General features: G+C 39.2%; 1 protein-coding gene across 1 annotated transcript; it reads right to left on the minus strand.

Moving 5' to 3' along the window:
- Positions 1-11603: 11603 nt before the first annotated feature.
- Positions 11604-23140, minus strand: LOC128473586 (sedoheptulokinase-like). The gene is made up of 7 exons (XM_053455842.1): positions 23129-23140; positions 22889-23030; positions 20556-20739; positions 17716-17868; positions 17021-17196; positions 15871-16071; positions 11604-12188 (listed from the first exon to the last, which is right to left on the minus strand). The coding sequence occupies exons 1-7, from the start codon at positions 23138-23140 to the stop codon at positions 11794-11796; spliced, it is 1263 nt and encodes a 420-aa protein (XP_053311817.1). The 3' UTR covers positions 11604-11793.
- Positions 23141-23923: the final 783 nt, after the last annotated feature.

A 23923-nucleotide genomic window follows, 5' to 3' on the forward strand; every position in this document is an offset into this window, starting at 1 on the left:
AGAAAGAAGATGGAAAGGAAGGGAAATGGAAGAAGAGGGAAAAGGGTGGAAGGGCCTGAAGGTGAAAATTGGGAGTTGCAGGAAGAGAGAAATGGGGGTGCAAGAAGATGGAAATGAGAAGGGAATAGAAATGGAAGAAGGGGAAATAAGAGACAAGAAATGGAAGGGAAATAGAAAAAAAGAGGAACTGTAACGATTGGATGAGGAGGACCCCGGATGGCGGAGTGAGCCAGGCAAACAGGAACAATGAGTAGCCAGGAGAGCTGGAACCGAGAATCAGGTCTGGTAACCGATAAAGCAGGAAGCCAAATCAAATCCAGAAGAGTAGTCAAACAAGCCGAGTCAAGACCAACAATCAGAGAACAGGAGCCAAATCAGAACACAGGAGCAAAGTCAGCCAGGTCAAACGAAGAAATAGTCACAGCAAGTCGCACAGGAAAACCACAGAATACACCAACCAAGGGTGACCCAGAAGAGGAAGTCCAGGTTTAAATAGGGACAGGTGGAGGTGTGTCCTGCATTAAGGAGGTCACCCGAGGTTATAAGAACACGTTACAGATGTAACGTGTAATATTATGTTTTGACCGCTGTGCTACCTGTTTGCCGCGTGGTCGGCCACGCGGTGAAGACGTCGACCGGGTAGCGGTGGTACTCGCTGCCCGGGAAGCCAGCCAAGGAGGAAGAGTCGTGGGACCGGCCACGGTGCGGGACCGGAGAGGCAGATAAGTCCTTACAGGAACTAGGGTTGGGAATTGGAAGAAGAGGTAAATGGGGTGGGGAACTGAAGAAGAGGGAAATAGGGGATGGAATGCAAGAAGGGGAAATGGGGACAGTGAATGTAAGAAGAGAAAACATGAGTAAGGGATGCCAGAAAAGGGAAATTGGGCAAAGGAATGCCTGAATAAATTTGATTGAAAATGGGAAGAAGAGAGAAATTAGATAAAGTACCTTAAGAAGATGGAAAATGGGGGAAGGGAATGCAAGAAGAAGGGAATGGGGGATTCAACAAGAGGGAATGGCAGAGTAAATACAAATAGAGGAAAATGGAGGGAGATAATGCAAGAAGAGAGAAAATAGAGAGAATGCACGAATAGGATCATTGGGGAGAGAATGCAAAAAGTGAGGAGTGGAAGAAGATGGAATGGAAGGGAAATGAAAAAAAGGGAAAAGGGCAGAAATAGCCTGAAGAAGATGAAAATGAATGCAAGAAGATGGAAGAAGAGGGAAATGGGAAGGTAATGGAAAGAGGGAAAATTGAACAAGGAGGGATAGGAGAAGAAATGGAAGAAGAAGGAATAGGAGACAAATGAAATGGAAGGAAAATGGAATAAGGGGTAAATAGGGGCGACAATTGGAAGAAGAGGGAAATGGTGAATGGAATGGGAAAGGGTGGAAAAATGAAAATGGGGGATGCAAAGAAGAGAGAAATGGGGCTGCAAGCAGAGGGAAATTAGAAAGGAATGGAAAGGAAAGGAAATTGAAGAACGGGAAATAAGGGAGAAATGAAATGGAAGGGAAATGGAAAAAGGAAGAAATAGGGGTGGGAATTGGAACCAGAGGTAAATGGGGTGGAAAATGGAAGAATATGGAAATGGGGGAGGGAATCCATGAAGGGTAAACGGGGAGAGGAAGTGCAAAAGGGGGAAATGAAAGAAGATAGAATGGAAGGGAAATGGAAGAAGAGGGAAAAAGGCGGTAAGGCCTGAAGAAGATGAAAGTGGATGCAAAAAGAGGGAAACGGGAAGGAAACGGAAAGAGGGAAAATGGAAGAAGGGAGATAGGAGCGAGAATGGAAGAAGAAGGAACAGGAGACAAATGAAATGGAAGGGAAATGGAAAAAATAGGGGTAAGAATTGGAAGAAGATGGAAATGGGGAGGGGAATAGAAGAAGAGGGGAAAAGGGTGGAAAAACCTTAAGAAAATGGGGGATGCAAAGAAGAGGAAAATGGGGGTGCAAGAGGAGGGAATTGGGAAGGGAATGCAAAGCGGGAAATTGGAAAAAGGGGGAATAGGAGCGGAAATGGAAATAAAGGAAATAGGAGATAACTGAAATTGTGAAATTGTAAAATAGGGGTGGGAATTGGAAGAAGAAAAAAATGGGGAGGGTATGCAAAAAGGGGAAAATGTAGGGAGGGAGTGCAAAAATAGGAAAATGAAAGAAGATGGAATGGAAGGAAAATGAATAAGAGGGGAAATGCAGAAAAAACTGAAGAAGATGAAAATGGGGGTGCTAGAAGAGAAAAATGGGAAGGGAATAGAAACAGAGAAAATGGAAGAAGGGGGATAGGAGCGAGAATGTTAAAAGAAGGAATGGGAGACAAATGAGATGGAAGGGAAATGGAAAAGGGAGAAATAGGGGTAAGAATGGGAGAAAGAGGGAAATGGGGAGGGGAACAGAAGAAGAGGGAAATGGGAGAAATGAATCCAAGAAGGGGAGAATGGAAGAAGAGGGGAAAAAGGTGGAAAACCCCTAAGAAAATGAAAATGGTGGGATGCAAAGAAGAGGGAAATGGGGGTGCAAGAAGAGGGAAATGGGAAGGCAATGGAAAGCGGGAAAATGGAAGAAGGGGGAATAGGAGCGGAAATGGAAGAAAAGGAAATAGGAGATGACTGAAATAGTGATGAAACTGAAAAATAGAGAAATACGGGGGGGGATTGGAAGAAGAGGAAAATGGGGAGGGAATGCAAGAAGTGAAAAATGGAGGGAGGGAGTGCAAGGAAAGGGAAATGAAAGAAGATAGAATGGAAGGAAAATGGAAGAAGAGGGAAAATGCAGAACAAACTGAAGAAGATGAAAATTGGGGTGCAAGAAGATGGAAATGGGACGGGAATGGAAACGAAGGGAAATGGAAGAAGGGGAATAGGAGTGGGAATGGATGATGAGGGAATGGGAGACAAATGTAATGGAAGGGAAATAGATAAAGGGACAATAGGGTTAGACATTGAAAGAAGAGGATAATGGGGAGAAAGAAATGTAAGAAGAGAAAAATGGGGTAGGGAACGCAAGAAGAGGGAAATGAAAGAAGATGGAATGGCACGTAAATGGAAGAATAGGGAAAGGGTGGAACAACTTTAAGAAGATGACAATGGGGGATGCAAAAAGAAGGAAATGGTGGGTGCAAGAAGAGGGAAATCGGTATTTAAGAAGAGGGAAATTGGAAGGGAATGCAAAAGGGGAAAGTAAAAGAAGATGGAATGGAAGAGAAATGGAAGAAGAGTGAAAAGGGTGGAAATGCCTGAAAAAGATGAAAATGGGGAGATGCAAGAAGAGGGAAATGGGGGTGCAAGAAGAGGGAAATGGGGGTGCAAGAAGAGGAAAATAATAAGGGAATGAAATGAAAATGAAATAGAAGAAGAGGAAATAAGAGACAAATGAAATGGAAGGGAAATAGAAAAAAGGAGAACAAGGGGTGGGAATTGGAAGCAGAGGTAAATGGGGTGGGGAATTGAAGAAGAGGGAAATGGGGGAGGGAATGCAAGAAGCAGAAAATGGGGGGAGGGAGTGCAAGAAGAGAGAAAATATGGAGAATGACAGAAGAGGAAAATTGTGGAGGAATGCAAAAAGGGGAAGTGGAAGAAGATGGAATGGAAGGGAAATGAAAGAAAAGCAAAGGGCGGAAAAGGAGAGAAGATGCAAGTAGATGCAAGAAGATGCAAGAAGAAGTATTGGGAAGGGAATGGAAAGAGGGATAATGGAAGAAGGGGGAATAGGAGCGGGAATGGAAGAAGAAGAAAGAGACAAATGACATTGAAGGGAAATGGGAAAAGGCCGAAATGGGAAGAGGAATACAAGGAGAGGGAAATAGGCTATGGAATGCAAGTAGGGGGAAATGGGAACGGCAACACAAGAAGGGAAAAATGGGAAAGGGAACTGAAAGAAAATGGAAAAGGTTGGAAAATCCATAATTAAATAAAATGGGGGATGCAAAGAAGAGTGAAATGGGGGTACAAGAAGATGGAAATGAGGAGGGTTACAAGGGGAGAGAAATGGGGGAATGAATGCAAGAACAGGGAAATGGAGAGAGAGAATGCAAAAAGGAGACTCTAAAGAAGATGGAATAGAAAGGAAATGAAAGGAAGGGGAAAGGAGGGGAAAAACCTGAAGAAAATGAAAATAGGGGGTTGCAAGAACAGGGAAATGGGGGGTACAAGAAGGAAATGAAGGAATAATTAAAATCGGGGAAAGGGCCTGAAGAAATTGAAAATGAGGGGGAGCGAATGCAAGAAAATGAAAACAGGACAATGCAAGAAGAGGGAAATGGGGGATACAAGAAGAGGGAAATGGAGGGAGGGAATGCAAGAAGAGGAACATAGGGAGAAAGGAAGAAGAGGGAAATGGGGGAGGGAATGTAATAGGGGGAAATGAAAGAAGATCTAATGGAAGGGAAATGGAGATATAATGGAAGAAGAGGGAAAAGGACAGAAAAACCTAAAGAAGATGAAAATGTGGGGAGAGAATACAACAGAAGGGAAAGGGGGGGAGGTATGCAAGGGAAAAGTAGGGAGGAAATGACAGAAGAGGGAAATAAAAGAAGATGGAATGGAAGGAAAATGGAAGAAGAGGGACATTGAGAGACGAATCGGAAGAAAATGGAAATGAGGTGAGGGAATGCAAGACAAGGAACATTTGGGACAGAATGACAGAAGAGGGAAATAAAAGAAGATGGAATGGAAATATAAAAAAGAGAAAAATGGTAGGGGAAGGAATTCAAAAAAGGGGAAATAGGGAGAATACAAAAGGGAAATGGGGAGAAAACGCAAGAAGAGGAAAATTAGAGTGGATATGCAAGAAAAGGGAATTGTGGGAGGAATGCAGGAAGGAGGAAATCAAAGCAGATGGAATGGAAGGGAAATGGAAGAAGAGGGAAAAGGGGGTACAAGAAGAGGGAAATGGGACAAAGGAATGCTAGGGGAATGGAAGAATAGGAAACAGGGGATAATTGAAAAATAGGGTCTGTAATTAGAAGAAGAGGGAAATGGGGAGGGGAATGCAAGGAGAGGCAAATGGGGCAAAGGAGGTGGATGGGTGGAGAAGAGAAAAATGGAAGGAATGGAAGGAGGTAAAAGTGGGGAGATATGAGAAGAGGGAAATGGGGGAAGTGAAAGCAGACATTATTGGGGAGGAATAGAAGCAGATGACAACTGTAGAAATACGAGAATAAAGGAAGAAGGGAATGGGGCAGAGGTGAGAGAAATGGAGAGAAATGGAAGGAGAGATAAAGGGGTAAAAATGTTAGAACAGAAAAATTAGGGTGGAAGAAGAGGGAAATAGGAGAGGAATACAAGAAGAAAAATGATGGGATGAAGGGGTGAGACTGGAGGAAAGAGATCAGGGTGGAGCCCAGAGGGAGGGCAGTTCTTCAAGCCATGGTCCCTTAGAGGTTTCCTCCACAGGGGGTTTTTCCTCTCCTGCGAGCTGAAGAATAACTCTGAGTCCAGAAGCAGCCTTTATTTTGGTGAATTTATAAAATCATTAACCTTAGAGTTGGTGTATAAATATTTTCCTGGCAAATTAACTGTTTTGTACTTTAATAAAGTATTAATATATTTATGCACATTGTCTAATGGTTTTATTACGCGAAGCAACATTAAAAAAAGGAAGGTTGGTGGGTGCAAATGTGAAATACTGTAATTTTTGTGGGAGTGCTTATGATAATTGTGGTGGTAAATTAATAATATAAGGGAATAATACTTCACTTTTGTATACATGTGGAATTGGTTTGAGCCACATATTTTGTCTTTTGCGTCATGTTGAAAATGCAACAGACCCGAATCCCCAAACCGGCTTTTTGTGGGTGAAATGGTTGAGCCTTTGGCCACAATCCTCCCGTGAGTCTCTTCTAAGTAGGAGGGGGATCATAGAAAGTAAGACCCACCCTTGACTTTAGTCAGGGGTGGAGGGAAGGAAGGGGCTACATCCTTTTGGGGGGAGTGCAGCCACAGAAGAAGAAACAGATTGGAGACCTGGTTTCCTGGTTTCTTTTCATTGATGGTGGAAGCACAGTACTCCGGTAAATACAAAAAAAAATACTTGTAAAACTCTGCATCATGGCTGACCTTTATAATTATGCCCAGGGGTTAAAGCTGTCCTGCATGAACAATGATCAATTATTTAAGAACCTGAGACAATGGGGAGCAAGTTTATTAGGAAGGGGACTCTACAAAGGGCATAACAATTGGAGAAGTAATGTTGCTATATACCACACAATAAGATGTTAAACCTTTCATTATAAGTAATTGTAAATATATATTTAAAAAATTGCGAAAAATAATGCTTTGAATTGATTAGAACACTTGTGAAATTAACCCCTTAACCAATATCTGATTCAAAAAATGGTCAGCGATACATTAATTGAAAATCGTACTTTATATTGTAATGCATGACAGCAGATATCATACAGTTTTTTCAGTGTGCCAGTTATCCCATCTAACTATACATGAGGATTGGTCCAGGTCAGATGGTTTGTAAACAATTCTGGCCTGGGAATACAGGAACACAGGGCCACGTAAAAACAAGGTCCTCCACTGGTATCAACCAGCGACCAATAGAGTCACTTATATGGACCTTTAACTCCGGATGCCAAAACTTGGCCTGGGACAACTCGAGAGTTAATGGTCCGTACAACCAACCCCATTGGTGTCGGGGAGGGGCCTCCTCCAGCATCAGCCAATGAAGGGAAGCTTAAGGTCTCTTACAGACCTTTAACTCCTAGAGCGATTCCCGTTAACCTCTGCGATGCTATGCCGACAAGGTAGGCTAGAGGCAGTGACTTGTATGGGGGAAGGAGATTAGGTAGGAGATATTAATGAAGACGAACACAAAGATTCTTTTGTGTTGTGGACAGAGAGTCCTTGAGTACAAACGGTGATGTTTCTGAAACAGAGGAAATCCCACAGAGAATGAGAAAACCGTGTCTGGGGCAATCAAGAAAAAAGAATGCTGGCGACTGAGAACGTTGACAATCAATACCAGAGCATGTAGTCAGATAGGCCAAAGGTCATACACTAGGCCCAAAGTATACGCTTGGGCGATATAATCCTCGCCTTAAAGATTTCTTTGGCAGCACTATGTAATATGGGCTTCTTCAGTTAGCCCCAAGATGTGCATTTAGGTGGTATAATCCTTGCCTTGGAATTTCTTTAGCCTCAGCCTTTGAAGTAGTCTGGAGTATCCACAGTTCCTTTTTGGTGAGCAATGATAGAATTGCTCACTCCCTACAGGGCCAGACCATCCCTTTCTGCAAGAGCACCCCAATACTTCTTAAAGTATAGTAATATTAAATATTTGAAATGTACAGCTCCTCCAAACATATTCTTTGGTATATAGAAAACAAATATGTCAACATATGGCAATGCTGATTTCTGGAGCACACAATCTACTGCATAGATAATATAAAGTTTCACGATATCGTATTCCATCCAATTGTGGATGATTATGAAACCTGTATATGCCTGTTCAATCAATGTTCAATAGTATATTGCATAGTTTGTTTTAGTTAATTATTTATTGCATTTGCCATCCTCTTGATTTAATTCATACTTGTCCACGTGTTAAGCACACGCTAGTTCACAAAACTCATGAGTTTGATCAGTTGCATCCTTCTTATCTCAGCCAATACATCCTGCTCCTGGGGGTACAGGACATTAAAAGCATTTACCATCAAACTGTATCACCAGGGTTGGCTTATTTATTAGGAAGAAGAACTGGTTATCACCTCTGAGAAAGGTATTAGACACTAAAACATGAAAACATTTAATTTTTTCTAATAGTAAAAGGCCCCCCCCCAAATTAGTACCATTAGTAAAAAAAAGGGCATAAGGGGCAGGTAAGCCAGTAATAAACCTTTCATGGTGTCTGACAACAGTGTACTATTGTTCATGTGTTTTTTGCGAATATATATATCAAAGAATTATAAACTCTTGTTTTGACTGAAACTCTTAATATATCTGTCACAATTAGACCACTGAAAAGGTGGCTCTATATGATGTCACTGTTTAGCCATACCTACAGTATATTCATTTTACAATGATAAATGTGCTTCACAAGATTAGAGTAATACATTTTATTAAGTTTAATTCTGTTACTCAGACATTCCATTCCATGATACCATGAAGATAAAAAATAAAGGGAAAATAGTTGCTGTGTTGAAATATTTTTAAAATGCTAAATTGAAGTCCTAATACAGAGACTTTTATTGTTCTTCAATGGAATGCTAAGTTGTTTTTTCTACCAAGCAATAAAACCGTCCAATTAGTTCTAATTACATCTACATTTCATTTCAAATGCTATTTATAATACGTGGTGAATACAATGTGTTGAAATCTAAAAAGCAATGCCTTATGTACGTATTAAACATGTAAATAATATATAGCTTCATTTAAACAATTAACCATATATTTTCATAATAAAACTTGGGCAGTATGACCCATAAACAGACATTAATACAGAGGAAATACTATGTTTTTTGTACTGTATATACAACATGACCGTTCTCCCTTTTAGACTCAAATTTTAATTGGCAATGATCAATACTTTGAACATGCAATTGATATCAACGTTATATCTACACATATAAAAATATATTAACTTAATTACCTTGGAGTGGTTTTAGTCTGGATTTTGTTTTGGTGCTAAGCCTTTCTTTGAATTGATGTCATTTAGAGATGTTGCCCATGTTCAGAAACCTGGATGAGACTCTTCACCTGATTCAATGTCTACTACATTTCCTATGGCTTGAAACGTTGTACCAGTGATCTGGTTCCGGCTGCTATCTAATGACTTTTATTGCTGAAACAGATTAAAGAGGCTGGGCAATGCCTTCTCTTGAGGACTCGTAAACGTTTTGATGTTTTGCGAGAGCAGATATGCTCAGCAAACTGATAATATGATGACTGAAGAATATCCTGTAGAAGCTACAATTCCCAGGAGTTTTCTGAGCTTTTACGAGGAGCAGAACACATGTGAAATCTACATTTAGTAACGTACGATTCTGTGAAGATTTTCTGACCAATGTCTTTTTAGGTGATGACAACAAAGAAGTGTGGTTTTGATAGTATGGGAACTGTCCTCCATATTTCATTTAAATTAGGAAGTATTATCCCTTCCCCCTGAGTGTCTAAAAAAATTATAGTTTAACCATTTTTAAGAGGCCAAGTTTACCCTGGAAGATAATACCATAGAATAATGCATTTGTTGAATATATGTTTTTTTTAGAATAGAGGATAGTCCCACATTTGTTTTAGAATTGGGCATGCCAAAAAGCTCATGGGACGTTTGGGTTAGTTATAAGAACCATAACACAAGTTGAGCCAAGCTGGTGACAGCAATGGAGCCACAATGAAATGTTCATCTCAACCACCACAGCTCAGCTCAAGCTCGCCATTCACATCAAATTGCAATTTAAGACAAGCCTCAAAATTCACTTAATCTAAGTTCAAACCATCGTTGATGAGACTGTTTTTATTACATATTTGTCACAACACAATTTTCATACCATATTCTTTGCTACTACATCCTTAGGGCAGACTGGTTCTGGCACTGTGCATCATGGGGCTATTCCATAGATTTTTTTTCCAAATGTAGCTGTTCCCAATAAATAATGGAATCCTGGCTCATAAATTACCTTAGGCCAATAATGAGCCCATGACTCCTTGTATAAATTACTTTCTACTTTAGCTTTACATAGAAGTAGACTTCATAATACTACTACCTGGCAACATTGTAGCTAAACCCACCTGAATGTCTCCCATTCTTTCTCTGCAAGGGGACAAGAATGAGTCATAGCTAGGCTGTGTCATGCATGACTGTCTCCATTAGAGGTGTAGAAGCCTTACGTAGAAAAAGAGTAGTGAGCGGCAAGGACGGGATAGCGGTAAACGCCATTCTCCACCTTGGAGATCAGGAAGCTGTGCTGGATGAAAATAAGCTGTCATCACCTTCAAGAAAATCTGTCAAATTCCCTCTAAGAGTAGCAAAAGAGTGTTTTATATAAAATTTCTAAAAATTTGGTGTACAATCTATATAGTAGTTATATGGTAGTTTCATATATGACAACAAGTAAATTATGAAAAAATACCTTTTATCAGCATGTAGAAGGCCTTCGCAATATGATGCTATCTTGACCAATAAACTGGGAATTTTAATTCGGCTCCTGGAGCTGTAAAGGTTTCTTTCAGTTTATGGTATGAGTTACAATAATAATCTATCAAGACTTCAAAACACAATGGGCAAGCACCTATGAAATAATTGTGGCTAAACTCACTAGCCGTTTTCAAATAATAGCTGTTGAATGTAGCTGTCTGTCTTCTAACTTTTCAGCAGAATCGATATTTTGTGGGTCCTAAAAACTGTATATTAATTCCCATGAAAAACAAAAGCTATGAAAAATGTTTTTTGTAAAAAAAAAAGGGGGAAATATGGGAAAATTGTAGCTGACCACATACTAGGTTGCAGAGAAAAGCTAAACATCTTTAGTTTAATATCACATGGCCACTGAGAGTAATTATGGTGGCTAAGTGCCTTTTAAGGTCTTGTAATCAATAAGAGGGATTTTAAAATGATGAAAATGTTTTCCTCTCTTTAAATTACAATAATATTAGTGGCTAAAGCATGTGTCTGTCTTACAAATTAGATATTTTCAGTTGGTATTCAGGCCAGGAAATGCACCATTGCAATCAAAGTAAGATTCAGACATTTAATACTTCAGGAAAGAAAAAAAGACTTAATTTACAAAATCATCATATAACAACTTTCGTTGGAAGACTCCGTGAGTCAACCATAAGGTGCCATAATATTTTTGTTCTTAAAATTTTGTGGTTCAATTAGACATACAAGTCGAATATAAAGAAATTCAAGAACAGATGACAAACAAAGTCATTAACATCTTTCAGTTTGAAAAGGGTTACAAAGCCATCTCTAAGGCTCTGGGGCTCCAGCAAACACAATGAATAACACAATAAAAACAAATATCAACAAACACCTAGGAGGACCTGGGAGACTTGCCATAATTGATGGAACCATGAATTCTGCTCTCTACCAACTGCACTCAAACACAGTTGGGTTATGCATCAGGATAATGATCTGAAGCACACAGGCAAGTCCACCTCTGAATGGCTCAAAAATAAACAAAATTAAGGTTTTGGAATGGCCTAAAGTCCTGACTTGAATCCAAATGAGACGCTGTGGCGTGACCTTAAGAAGACCGTTCAAGCTTGAAAAATATGGCTGAATCTGCCACTTGTATTTGATAAAAGATGAGAGTTGGTACCGTGTTAGCCGTAGAATTACAGGAGACAAGTGGAGTTTGAATGATACCTTTATTGACTAAATGAGCGAATTGCAAGCTTTCAAGACCTCTCAGGTCCCTTCATCAGGCATGTTATTTGTATTTGGGAAAACAAAGTCATGTTCATGTGCTCTTCATCAGGAATTACTCCGCTGATCATTTGATTTCAATGTTGAAATGAAACAGGGAATGCCAACAGCCTGAGAATTTTATATATATATATATATATATATATATATATATATATACACATACATACATACATACAGTATATATCTCACATATACGAACAATTATCGATAGGATTTGGTAAAATACATTTATTGAATGAATCAGTAGGTCTTAAAATGCTGAATTATATTGTTCATTAAAGTGTCTTTTTCTTGCAGCCAAGAGACTGATTTGGAAACGAGGTGTAATAAAACACTAGTAATTTACATTGTATTACTTTATTTCTAAATCAATATTTTAAATTTATAAAATATTTTTGTGATTATAGGAAATAATTCTACCTTTGTTTTATCATCACCAAGGCTGCACCTAATGCTGAGTCTACATCATTTCCATAGACCAACGGGAATGGGAATATCTTCTCTACTTCCTGCCTTAACACCTCATTTCGGGCCAGTGCGCTGCCGCTTCCAATTATCCTTTTTACCCCATATTCCTGAAGTCGATGGGAAGGCAGCATAGCATGCAAGTTTTTTATGATTCCGCGACAGAGAGCTCTAGTCACATGACCCAGTGAAAGGTCAGTGGCAGCAATGTTTGACACAGATGCGTGGCTGTTGGGTGTGTGTCTCTCACCAAAGAGTGTTGGACAAACCGTAAGACACGTCTCACTTTGAGACAATGCAGCTTTAATCGCCTGGGCATATATTTCAGAGTCGGGAATATTTAGACCTACAAAACAGAGAAGAGAAAAAAGAAACAAAGCTGTTGGTGGATACTTTTATGAATGTTACAGCATTTTAGTTAATAGTTAAAAATCCTTGTGCTGACAAAATGAAACCAATCATCACAAAATTTGTTAAAAACAAAAAGACGGTTTGATGCAGATTTGAGTAAAACCAATTAGTCCCAATTCTTTAAAAGCCATTTCTGCCTTGGGGAGTAAAAACAAATGTTTTGTGCAGATTTGTAGTGCAGGGAAAGTGGCACTGGACTTGGTGAGTTCCCTGTTATGAGAATATCACAAGCTTGCTATCCAAGCAGTTATGACTGTCAAGTAGGGGTGGTATCTTCTAACTCAGTGACCAGATGGGAGCAAGTGCTCCTTCAACAACCTGGCCATCCCTGCAGCATGAGGTGAAGGCTGATGGACTTGCTGAGAGCCCCCCACAGCAGGGGTTAATACTGGGTTGGCCTTCCTTCCCAAATTTTGCCCTTGGCTTCTGTGAGATAGTGTGTGCATATATGTATCATTGTGCAAGTTAATTGTGAAGAATCCACAGAGCATCTTTTACACAATTATAAAGCTCTAATACACAGAAGTAAATGGCTCGTGTTGCCTGCCTGTAATACCATAGTTGACTAATGAGAAGGCTACAGAGGGGCTCAAGAAAACAAAAAAAAACAAAAAAAACCTCTGAGCGAATCATTTTTGTTTTTTTTGTTTTTTAACATTTCTCCTGATCAGGTGGACAAGTAAGGCTCATTCACCCCCTTCCATATGCGCACTGACACACACACATATATATATATATATATATATATATATATATATATATATATATATATATTTAAACACTTACACACTTTAGTAAAAACACACTTACACACGCATGCTTACACACATGCTCACACATTCATGCTTACACACATACTTATACATATGCTCTCATCCTAACATACATACATACATACATACATTACACTCCCTCCCACCATCATCCCTTACCTCACTCACATCTTTCTTTCTGCTGCTTGCACAATGTGTGAGCAGAATCGCTATTACCAAGTAACCTCGTATTACTTGACCCTGCTGCCTTCCTGTTTCCCCAGATGGCCGAGCTGGTCCAAAATTATTACCGGTGCTTCGTAAACAATTTTGTAATCCAGCGGGGCATTTGTGACCCTACCCTCTGGGCCAGCCCGACCCTTGTCCAGGCCGTTATTAAATTGTCTTTTCTGATCATCAGTGGTGGAGACATTGTGGGTGGAAAAATAATATATCATAAAAAATAAAGATAGCACCAAATGTCTCGTATGTATATATACATACAGTTTTATCTTTATCTACCCAGAAAGCTTTGCCATCTATGTCTAAAGAGTTTTTCCTCTGTATACAAAAATACAACAAGCCCTACTGGTAAACTATAACACAATAACACAATTAGATAAGTGCAGACTGATCTCAGGGCATTTGTCATTTCCTGAAGTCCTTAGCTGATGTGTTGTGCAGACAACAACTGAATTCTGTTCTCTTCTGTTTTATGGTAAAAAGCATTCCTGTGGGTTTTTCTTGTAACAGAAAACAATTTTGCTTTTGAATCTGCAGATTTGCCTAATCCTTTGGGCATTATGACAAACAAAACAAAAAATGTCAAGGTTGTTGTCGCCGAGTATTCTGATTGGAACTACTAGAAAATGTAACAAAAGAGTAAAAATCAGAGTCACATGATAATATACAATATACATGGTAATTCCACTAATTGTGTTACTAAAAAGCCTTACAGAACGATATAGTTAAATTCTGTATGCCAGAGGGATGAGAAACGCACCTCCTTAGTTCAGCCTTCGGACACAAAAAAAATAAGAAAAAGTCCCTACATATAGCCTGTGGGTGGTGCTGGGTAATCACAAAAAATGAAGAAAAAAGACTTTTCAGTTATTTTTACCCAACGCATCAGTACTTGTACCAACGTATCATAGCTGGGAAGCTCCCAGGGCTCCCAGCAACACACATTGGTGGGGATATATATATATTCTCAAGGGACATGGTTAGTCTTGTGAACCTAGACAGAACTAGCAGCTGATAAGGGAGCGACTAGCCCCAAATCTGAAGAGCTTCCAGGTGTGGAAATAATGTGCACGCTATAATCGAGTAAACTTCCCTTGTTTATTCTTACATTAGAAAGTGGCACTAGACAAATAATTTGCGTAGGGAATTTATTAGGTACGTGCATTTTATTCTGCTTGCGTCTGTAACTGTATGGTGTTAGAAGCCAGGTTTGTCAAGCCTTGCCATACACTAACACACTCGCTGGCTCCTAGATCCCAACAAAACTTGTCGATCCCTGTTTTAGAGGGATGATCTATACAATGATGCAAACACACTAGTCTATGTCCCTTGCGCCCTTTCTAGACAAGAGGAAATAAAAATTGTACACCTGGTGCTGATGTGGAAGTATCATGTTTTTGGCTACAGACAAACATAAAAATCTGCGAATTCAGCTTGTTTCATATATATTTCAATGTGATTATATTATATGATCAAAGCTGGGAACATTAAGAAATGTGATTTATGTAATTAATGAATCAAAGGCTTTTGTTTTCCCTATGCACTTACTACCTAGAGGTATCCCTGATTTGTAAAATGTAAGATTACTCATGGCATCACTGACTTCTGCCAATATTTCTCTTGAGTTAAAAACTGAAAACTGGACACAATTTTGGCAGCAATATCAATAATTAACTAAAAAGGTTCTATTTATTGCATAGATGCAGTGGGTACAGTGAGATGAGTAAATACGGATTCCAGGATTGTTCAGTGAGACACAATGTCTGATAATTTATCACATTATTCAAAATAATTGGGATGCACAATGGGAACAGTGGGAACATTTCAGCGGATCAGACTTATCATTGTTAATGGTGCCATCATCTCCCCGTCTACTCATGCACGCTGTCTTGGTGTCACCCTTGACTCCGACCTTTCGTTCACCCCCCTACATTCAGTCTGTCTCTAAAAACTGTCGTCTCCATCTTAAAAACATTGCCTGCATCCATCACTTCCTAACACAGCATGCCACATAGGCTCTTGTCCAATCCCTGATTATCTCCCGTCTTGATTACTGTAACTCTGTCTTAGCTGGTCTCCTAACCGGTCTCTCCGCTCTTCCAATGATCTCCTTCTATCCTCTCCTCTGATTTCTAGCTCTCATGCACAAGATTTCTCAAGGGCTGGCCCTATCCTCTGGAATGCCCTCCCCCGGTCTATCTGTCTCTCCCCCTGCCTTCGGTCCTTCAAAAAATCCCTCAAGACCCACTTCTTTAAGGACGCTTATAATACTGCACTATAACATATTCCCTTAGCTCACCTCTCCTAGTCACTCTAATGCAATACTTACACTAGTATCACCTATTGTGTGATACACCCTAAATCCCTCTAGACTGTAAGCTCGTTTGAGCAGGGTCTTCCTCACCTGTTGTCTCTTTAAGTCAATGTGTTATGTTACATACCACTTCTTATGTCCTGTCTGCCCATTGCACAGCACTACGGAATTTCATGGCGCTATCTAAAATAAATAAATAATAATAATCCTTCTTACAAGGAAGGCCGGATGTGGGTAGGCCACTCAGGCTTGGAGAGCTGGGTAGTACAAACTAATACAGGACTACTGAAATTCACTATGCTTCTTACCTAAGTCAGAAATCCATTGGGACAACATTGCAACAAATGATGCAACTACATTTCCTCCATTCAAAGATGCTGCCACTGCTAGGTAACGATTATTAAAGTAGGGAAAATATGCTACAGCTTCTCCAGAGCGAGGGACGTCTTCTGGCTGGAAACCTTCTGGCATGGAAAATGTCAGCTGTGCCGATGTGCTTACATTAAGGACTTGATTCAAAGATTGATTGGGAAAAAACAACAAAAAAAAACATCATAATGGGAAACTGATTTTTTTTTAAGATCCAAACACAAGCAATTCTTATATTTATTTTACACTACTTTTAAGAGTAAACAAGCAAAGCGGTGGTTTTTAAGGAAAATGTCCGCAAATGCAGTTTATTCTAAAGTTTAATATTCTTGTGGAAGTGCATTTCATACAAACAGATAAGAACGGCAGAGAAGAACGATTCGGCCTACCTAGTCTGCCCATTTTAACTTAACATTTTATACAAGTATTCAAAACAAACGACAGTGCCAGTTCACTGGTATGAATGAAAAAAGCCACTGAAGAATGTGGTGGTACCTTTATATTTTGGAATAACATTTAGTCATTTTTGAAAGTGTGTTCAAGAGTAATAGATTTCAGTTTTTATGAACTCTGTGTTGAAAGCTACTGCTATTACCTGTGTGTTTACATATGTTATATGGTTAGTCCCAGTTAGAAATTGGTCTGTTCTATGATTGATATTCCATTGACAAGTTTGAGGGGTGTTCTCGGTAGTTATGTTATATTCGTTGTAGTAATCTTGTTCCTGTATAATTTAATGTAGCCAACAGTGTCTTTAGATGATTGTTTTTAAGGTCAATGCTTTGTCTAGTGCAGATTGGGTAGAGACTGGGGCTGTAAAGGGAGTTTTATCGTTCTGTTTAGTATGGCTGTGGACAAAAGGAAGCTGATACTTCTGAAAGCTCTTCCAAAAAACCCGGAAGGTAAATATTTTGCATCTCGATAACAAGTATATACATTGTGGGTATCTGGTCATATATACTAACATGCCTTTAAACTGAATAAAAAGAAGCATATAAACATGAACAGTACTTACATTTTACAATACACTACTACATACTACATTTGTAAACATACCAGTAGGACATGATATAAGCATGATATTCCTACCTGCATCTGTGCTCTCAGAAGCAGAAGAATAAACGGAACACTGAAAATCTCCCAAGGCGACTCCGACTTCTGTCCCGTGTGAGATACCACACCATTCACAAGACAACTTCCCAGCTATACATCCAGAATCCTCAATATCAGGAAGCAAAACTATGGGAAATCCTGAGGCTTCTAATCTGGAACATGACAAAGATATAACCATCTAATTTGGACTTCAAAATGGTGCTATAATAGAATTCATTTTTTTTTATAAATTACACATTTATTCAGCTGCATAAAAAACATCTTTTTTTTATAAAAAAAAAAGGAGAGGATAAGTTTGGGTATACAGTGATAAGGAGCACAGAAGTCAAGGTTTCAATTGACAGACCTTGCTCTCTGTTAATGTTGGGCTGGTTAGAGGGAGATCGGTGGTCCTGCAACTGCTCATTGAGCATCAGGCGCCCCCTCACAGCTAAGCCGGAGACAAGTGCCTCACCTTTGGTACAGTTCTGTAATGAACTAAAGTTTGTGCTTTCCCCTTGGACCCCAAAATCACAAATAGTGCCTCTTCTTCTCAATATGGAAACACAGAGCAAGGGAAACGGGTAAGGCACCTTCTAGAGCACCACAGGCGCAAGATGTGTTAACTGTCACATATGAATACAGAAACATATACAAAATAAATACAGGAACGTAACAGAATGAGAACTTACAAGTCAACGTTCCAAGTTTTGGTCCTGGTGTTAAAATATCCCCAGCTAGCAGCATTCTGGACAGACATTTTAGGCCTTTCAAGTCCACATAGCATTGAAACAACATAGTCCTGAATGGTACCTGCAGCATCGTAACACTGAAGGAAATCTTTCCTGTTTAAAAAAAGCTATATCAATAATAACTCAAAGATAATTTGAATGTTTTACTTTGAAAAGTGAAACATTAAATGATTAAAGGGAAATAACATAAAATTGGAGAAACACAAACACACGCTGAATCATTTTTCAACTTTCTAATATACTGCAGCATTACAAACAATTTGTATTATTGCTGAATGCCCAAACTATTCCTGGAAATATTTCTTTAATGTAAAAATGCTCCTTATTGACAATTTTTCATGGCACGAATAAGGCTAAGAGTGGTTGTTACCATATAACCTGGAAAGAATAAAATGACAGATAAGATTTATATGCCTAAAATACTAAAGAGTACAATCAATGTCTGGTGTATGTGGGACAGTACTTTTAAAGAAAATTTGTGCAGATGATAATACATCACATATCGTGAAAAATAAGCTTACTAGAAATAAAATGATTTCATGTAAATGTTACCGAACTGCATAAAAATGAAATAGACAAGTGAAACAATAGTCATTCGAACTGCACATAAAGCAAACACGACAAAGAAAACAAACAAGCTAAAAGAAAATTGGTTCAACCTTTAAAGGGACACTCCGGCCATTATCTGCACTTTAATGCATACGACAGCGGTATTGTCTATTTTGCAAATGCATGAGATTGTGCTTCAATTAGACCCATTGCACAGGTGTACAAAAGTACCTAGCCATGCAGTCTGCATTTACAAACATTTGTGAGAAAAAAAGGTCGTTCTGAAGAGCTCAGTGAATTCTAGCGTGGTACTGTGATAGGATGCCACCTTTGCAATATGTTAGTTCATGAAATGTCATCCCTGCTAGATATTCCGCGGTCAACTGCAAGTGGTATTATTGTAAGTTGGAAGCGTTTAGAAACAGCAGCAACTCAGCCACTGAGGCTCATTGTGTATAAAAGTCGCCAAGAATCTGCTGATTCTATTCCGTTCAGCACAAAAACCGTGCGTTGGGAGCTTTGTGGAATGAGTTTTCATGGCCGAGCAGCTGCATGCAAACCTCACATCACCAAGTATAATGCCAAGCGTCGGATCAAGTGGTGTAAAGAACACCACCACAGGACTCTGGTGCAGTGGAAACCTATTCTGTGGAGTGATGAATCTAGCTTCTCTGTGCGGCAGTCTGATGGGCGAGTCCGGGTTTGGCTGATGCCAGGAGAACTCTTACTTCCAGTGAAGGAAGATCTTATTGCTTCAGCATACCAAGACATTTTGGACAATGCTATGCTTCCAACATTGTGGGAACAGTTTGGGGAAGGCCCTTTTCCATTCCAGCATGACTGTGCCCCGGCGCATAAAAGCAAGGTCCATACAGACACGGTTGGATGAATTTGGTGTGCAAGAACTTGGCCACACAGAACCCTAACCTCAACCCTATCAAACACATCTGGGATGAACTGGAACAGAGATTGCCTTCCCAGAAGAATGAAAGCTGTTATGGCAGCAAAGGTGGATCCAACTACATATGAATGACTATGTATTTAGAATGTGATGTTATAAAAGTCCCTGTTGCTGTAATGGTTAGGTGCCCCAATACTTACTGTAAGTCAGCTCCAGTGCTGGCTTTGAGAACACTGTGGGCAGGGGGTCTGTTCTCACCGCTGTGCGCAGGAGTGGAAAGAACCCCCTCTGACTTCAAGTAGTCAACCCAGTGGCAAAAGCAATGGGACCATAGAGGAGGAGGACAGCTGCTTTAGCAGGGCCACCTCCTCTGTGTCAGGTAACATCTTTTGTTTTGTTTTTTCCTATCCACAGAGTACATTAATATGCATTTTACTATAGGGTGGGTGTCAGGGACACTAAACTGTCCCTTTAAACTAGCCTATGACATGCCAAAGAAGCATTTCAGCCTTTTTACAATATATTACCCTTTTCAGGATATTTCCATAATTAGACATAATTATTATACATAATTTCTTTTTACGTTAACAAATGATTTTCTTACTTGTGGCCTATTTATCCAAAATGCTTTTCCATCATATAGTGTTTTTGCGGTCAGTGATAAATCTAATGCTGTACAGCTAATAGATTAGGGTCTCAGCTCATATTAAATATGCATGGCTACAGACATGAATCATTCATCTTTAACCTCAATGAGCTGAGCAGCTGTAAACAAAAAATATATAGCACTTTTAAAAAGTGTTATCAAGGGAGTAATAATGGCTTTGATCGTTATATGCAGTTTTATCTATGAAAGACAGAAGTGTCTAGTATTTAACCGTTATAGCAACTTAGGGGATTCAGTCCAACAGGACATTCTCTAAGGAACACCAACCTCAGGAAGAAAGCAATTTGTACCTACCGGCATGTAACCACAATAAATTAACCCTAAAAATGAACAGGTAAATGCAAAGATATATACAAAAAAAGACATATAGAGTTAACATTCCCTGATATTACTACAGATTATGTGAGGTTCTCTTTCTCTTGTAAGAAGGGCAGTGCTGGCCCCTTTTAACTGAAAAGACCCTTATTTATTACTGTATTGGTCAACGAGAGGTCAGCCAAATTTTGATGGGTTCTAGGTTCTAGATAACAGATAACATTTGTAAGCATAGGCTTTGATTTTTACATAAATACATTTCTAAGATTTAGAAACTCAGAAAACTTAAAATAGTAACTTTAGAAAAATATATGCCCTTTAATCAAAAAGCAAAAGAAATAAAGGTACCTGTTTTGTAAATACCAGAAGATAGTCGCGCACCCAAAACCAGTCGCCAAAGAGAGATGTGAGTGTGGTTGAGGCAAAGAAGACAGGAACTCAGTGGTGCAACGGCCATCTTCCCAGGTAACAAGGTGACTGGCTTCTCTCGGCTCAAAAATTCTTAAATCTCCACTGTTTATCCAGTGGCAGCCTTTAAAAAGAATACAAAAGGTTAGGAGCAGCCATGTAGTTTTGCTTCTATGTAAAATAAATTCTATTTCTTTAAGGTAAACTAGGCTGTCTTGGAGGTGTAGGAAAAGAAATGTAGCATACCCCCATTTAGTTTTTAGGGCAATATAGCATGACTTCAACTTCTTTTAAAAAAATATTTAGGCTTCTGAGGCAGAAAAATTAAATGGGATAACTAGTCTATTAAAATGTTTTTTGTTTGTTTTTAATGGAATGATACTATTAAATAAAAAAGAATAAGTAACTACAAGTTTAGAAGCTAGAATTCACTGTGCCAGATGCAAAGAACTTCCCAGTAGAACAGATGCACCTTAAGGAGGCAGCAATGGGACATCAAGATAAAGGCTCAGTTTATTGGCTGTAATATAAGGAAAGAACGAACATTGCAATTTCTATGTCTTTGTGCATAAATCCACACATGTAGCACTATTTTCATGAGAACAGGTAAAAGTATGACATCATTGTATCAGTGAGTTGATCATAGCTAAAAGGTAAGGATACTAGCTCCTTTTCCAGTTTTAATTGAGATATACGTGACTATGTATGTCTTGGATTGTATGGACTACATACTCCCCCAACAATTTATGTGTCATAATATACACACCTTTGTTGCAGGAGGATAATAGCTGAGGGAGTGGGCAAGGCCACCTCGGCCACGAGGGAGCTGCAGTAGAGGTCTGTTTGCCAGTCAGCTCCACCACTGGCTCTCATGAGATTTCCAGGGTGATCAATTCTGTATACACAGACAGAAAGCATTCCCACCGATTTCAATGGAGCACACAGAATGCCTTTTATTTCCCACAGCTGTAGAATGCACTTTAAAGTAATATATGTTTCATTGGTGGGACAGCATGGGAGATTTTAATGTCCCTTTAAGCAGATTCTTCCTTTACACCTCATTCACCGTGAGTGTCACACTCTTCGAAACGCATTCGCTACATAATGGTTGAAGATTTCTCACGTGAACGCCTTGTGATGGGTCAGTGACTTGTTTGTCCAAGGAAACTATCTGTCCTCTAGTATTTGAGGCCTGTTGGCATTGGACTCCAGCTTCCAAAGGTCCTCCACCACCATCAAGAACACCTTTGGCACTGAAACGTCTGAACCATTTCTCAGTGTTGGGCGGTGAGAAGCTTTACAATTAGTAATAAATAAGTAGGTAAATCAATACACTGTAGTATGAGTTGTTCATTTAACAATCCTACCCCCCGCCAAAAAAAATAAACAGTTTTTATACCATGTTTATAAATTACATTTTTTATTAATACAATTTTAAAAAAGGGGATTTGTACAGTGCTTCGGAATTTGATGGCACTATATAAAACCATTATAATTTCCTTCCACATCAACTAGCTTAATGTATACCGTGGAAACATTGCACAGATAGTACTGGTACTTCAACACCAACTTTGCTGTCTCTAAAGGTGGACCTCTTGTGGTAACTGTGGTAGCAACTGTTCTCCAGGCTAGTTACTATAAATTTAGAATACACTTCTACTCTAAAACCTTTAGCACACACACACCTACTCTAGGCTCACATTGTTAACCCAAGTCTCACTAACAGCTTTTAAAGGGACAGTTTAAATTCCTTATCTGTATCATTGACAAAGGATCCATACTAACATACTAAAGTACCTCAAACATGCATTCATCACCAAAAATGGGAAGTCACTTGTAGTAAATGGGAATGCTTTTTGTATATGCAGAAGGGGAAGTCATTAGACCCTTTGGAACTCATGCAAGCCGATGCTGGTGTTTGCCGGCAGTGAGTATGCCAATCATGTACACTAGAAGCAGATTTATTTGGCTGAACACCCTCGGGGAGAAAAGATTCTGGAACAGATCTATACATTTACAAGGGGAAGAAAATAATTTGAAAGGGATATTAAAGTTTTCCTTTGTTAGCACTGCATATCACTGAGCAATGTGTTATTTGTAGGTTGGCTTCACTTTGCACCAAATACTTGATAAATAAATATTTTGGGTGTGCTACAGCTCTTAACACAAGAGGAAATTCACTGCCTGACACTGTATCAAGTACTTATCATGGCACTAGAATGTCTTGTACTGAATGCCTAATAGTTTGTACTCGTATCACTCAAACGGTAAACCTTGATTTGCTTTCCAGAACACAACTCCATGCATTTGTCCGGAGATTCCAATACGTGAAACTCTTTTCAGGTTCTCTCTGGGTAAAGCAGCTAGGAAGTTACTCAGAGCTTGTATTATCCGGCTGACATTCTGTTCTTTTCCCTGGAAGACAAAAAAATACTCTATAGTCCACTGTCACAATATTTAGAGAGACGCTCCATTGCATCTTTAGGAAAAGCTGCAGCTCCAGAGTTGTGTACAACACCCTCCATTGTGCAATTACCCCACTGGACCTCACACAAAAGTATAGCACCCCTGAGCAGGAGATGTGTACGGCTGAATGACAATTAGTTAAGTTGGGTGGGCACAAAATACAGGTACATAGTAGGGGAATCTGATGAATTCTAACATGCATTTGCACAGTGATATACACGTTTAAGACACCATAATGACTTTGTGTCCCATTAAGCTGCAACAAGTAACCGACGTTTTAATTTTTTAGTTTCCTTTATTTGCAGAAAAAGTGTTAAATATGACTGAAACATCAAAATCCCAAAACATTATATCTTAAAACATTTGATTATATGTAGTACTCTTGCATAATCAGATAAAACCTTTGTACCAGTCAATATGAAATATGAAAGCTGCGTATGAGCCAATGCATATGTGTTCTGTCTCGGTTACATTAGCACAATCTACTAGACAAACACCCCAGCTCCTTTTCATACCGCCTTGTGATAACCACTCACAAAAACCCTCTAAGCCAGGAAAACTACATGAAGATATTTAATTAAGGCAGGATTTCATTAGCACTGCGATGAAGAATCAGCTTTGTGTGGCATTTGAACAGGGACAGTCACTCCATATCACAAAAACATTAGCAACCTACAAGTCTGTAAATAAAGAATGCACTGGGGAAAAAATAAACCGTAGCATTTCTTCAAAACTAAACGGGATTACTAAATACAGCACTGTATCTAATACTAATAATGTAATGACAAAGAGCGCCACCTGCTGGCTAACCTTGGTATAATTATCTTTTACTTATTAAGCGC

This window comes from Spea bombifrons, chromosome 2 (assembly GCF_027358695.1).
Source record: "Spea bombifrons isolate aSpeBom1 chromosome 2, aSpeBom1.2.pri, whole genome shotgun sequence".
NCBI classification, from domain to species: Eukaryota; Metazoa; Chordata; class Amphibia; order Anura; family Pelobatidae; genus Spea; species Spea bombifrons.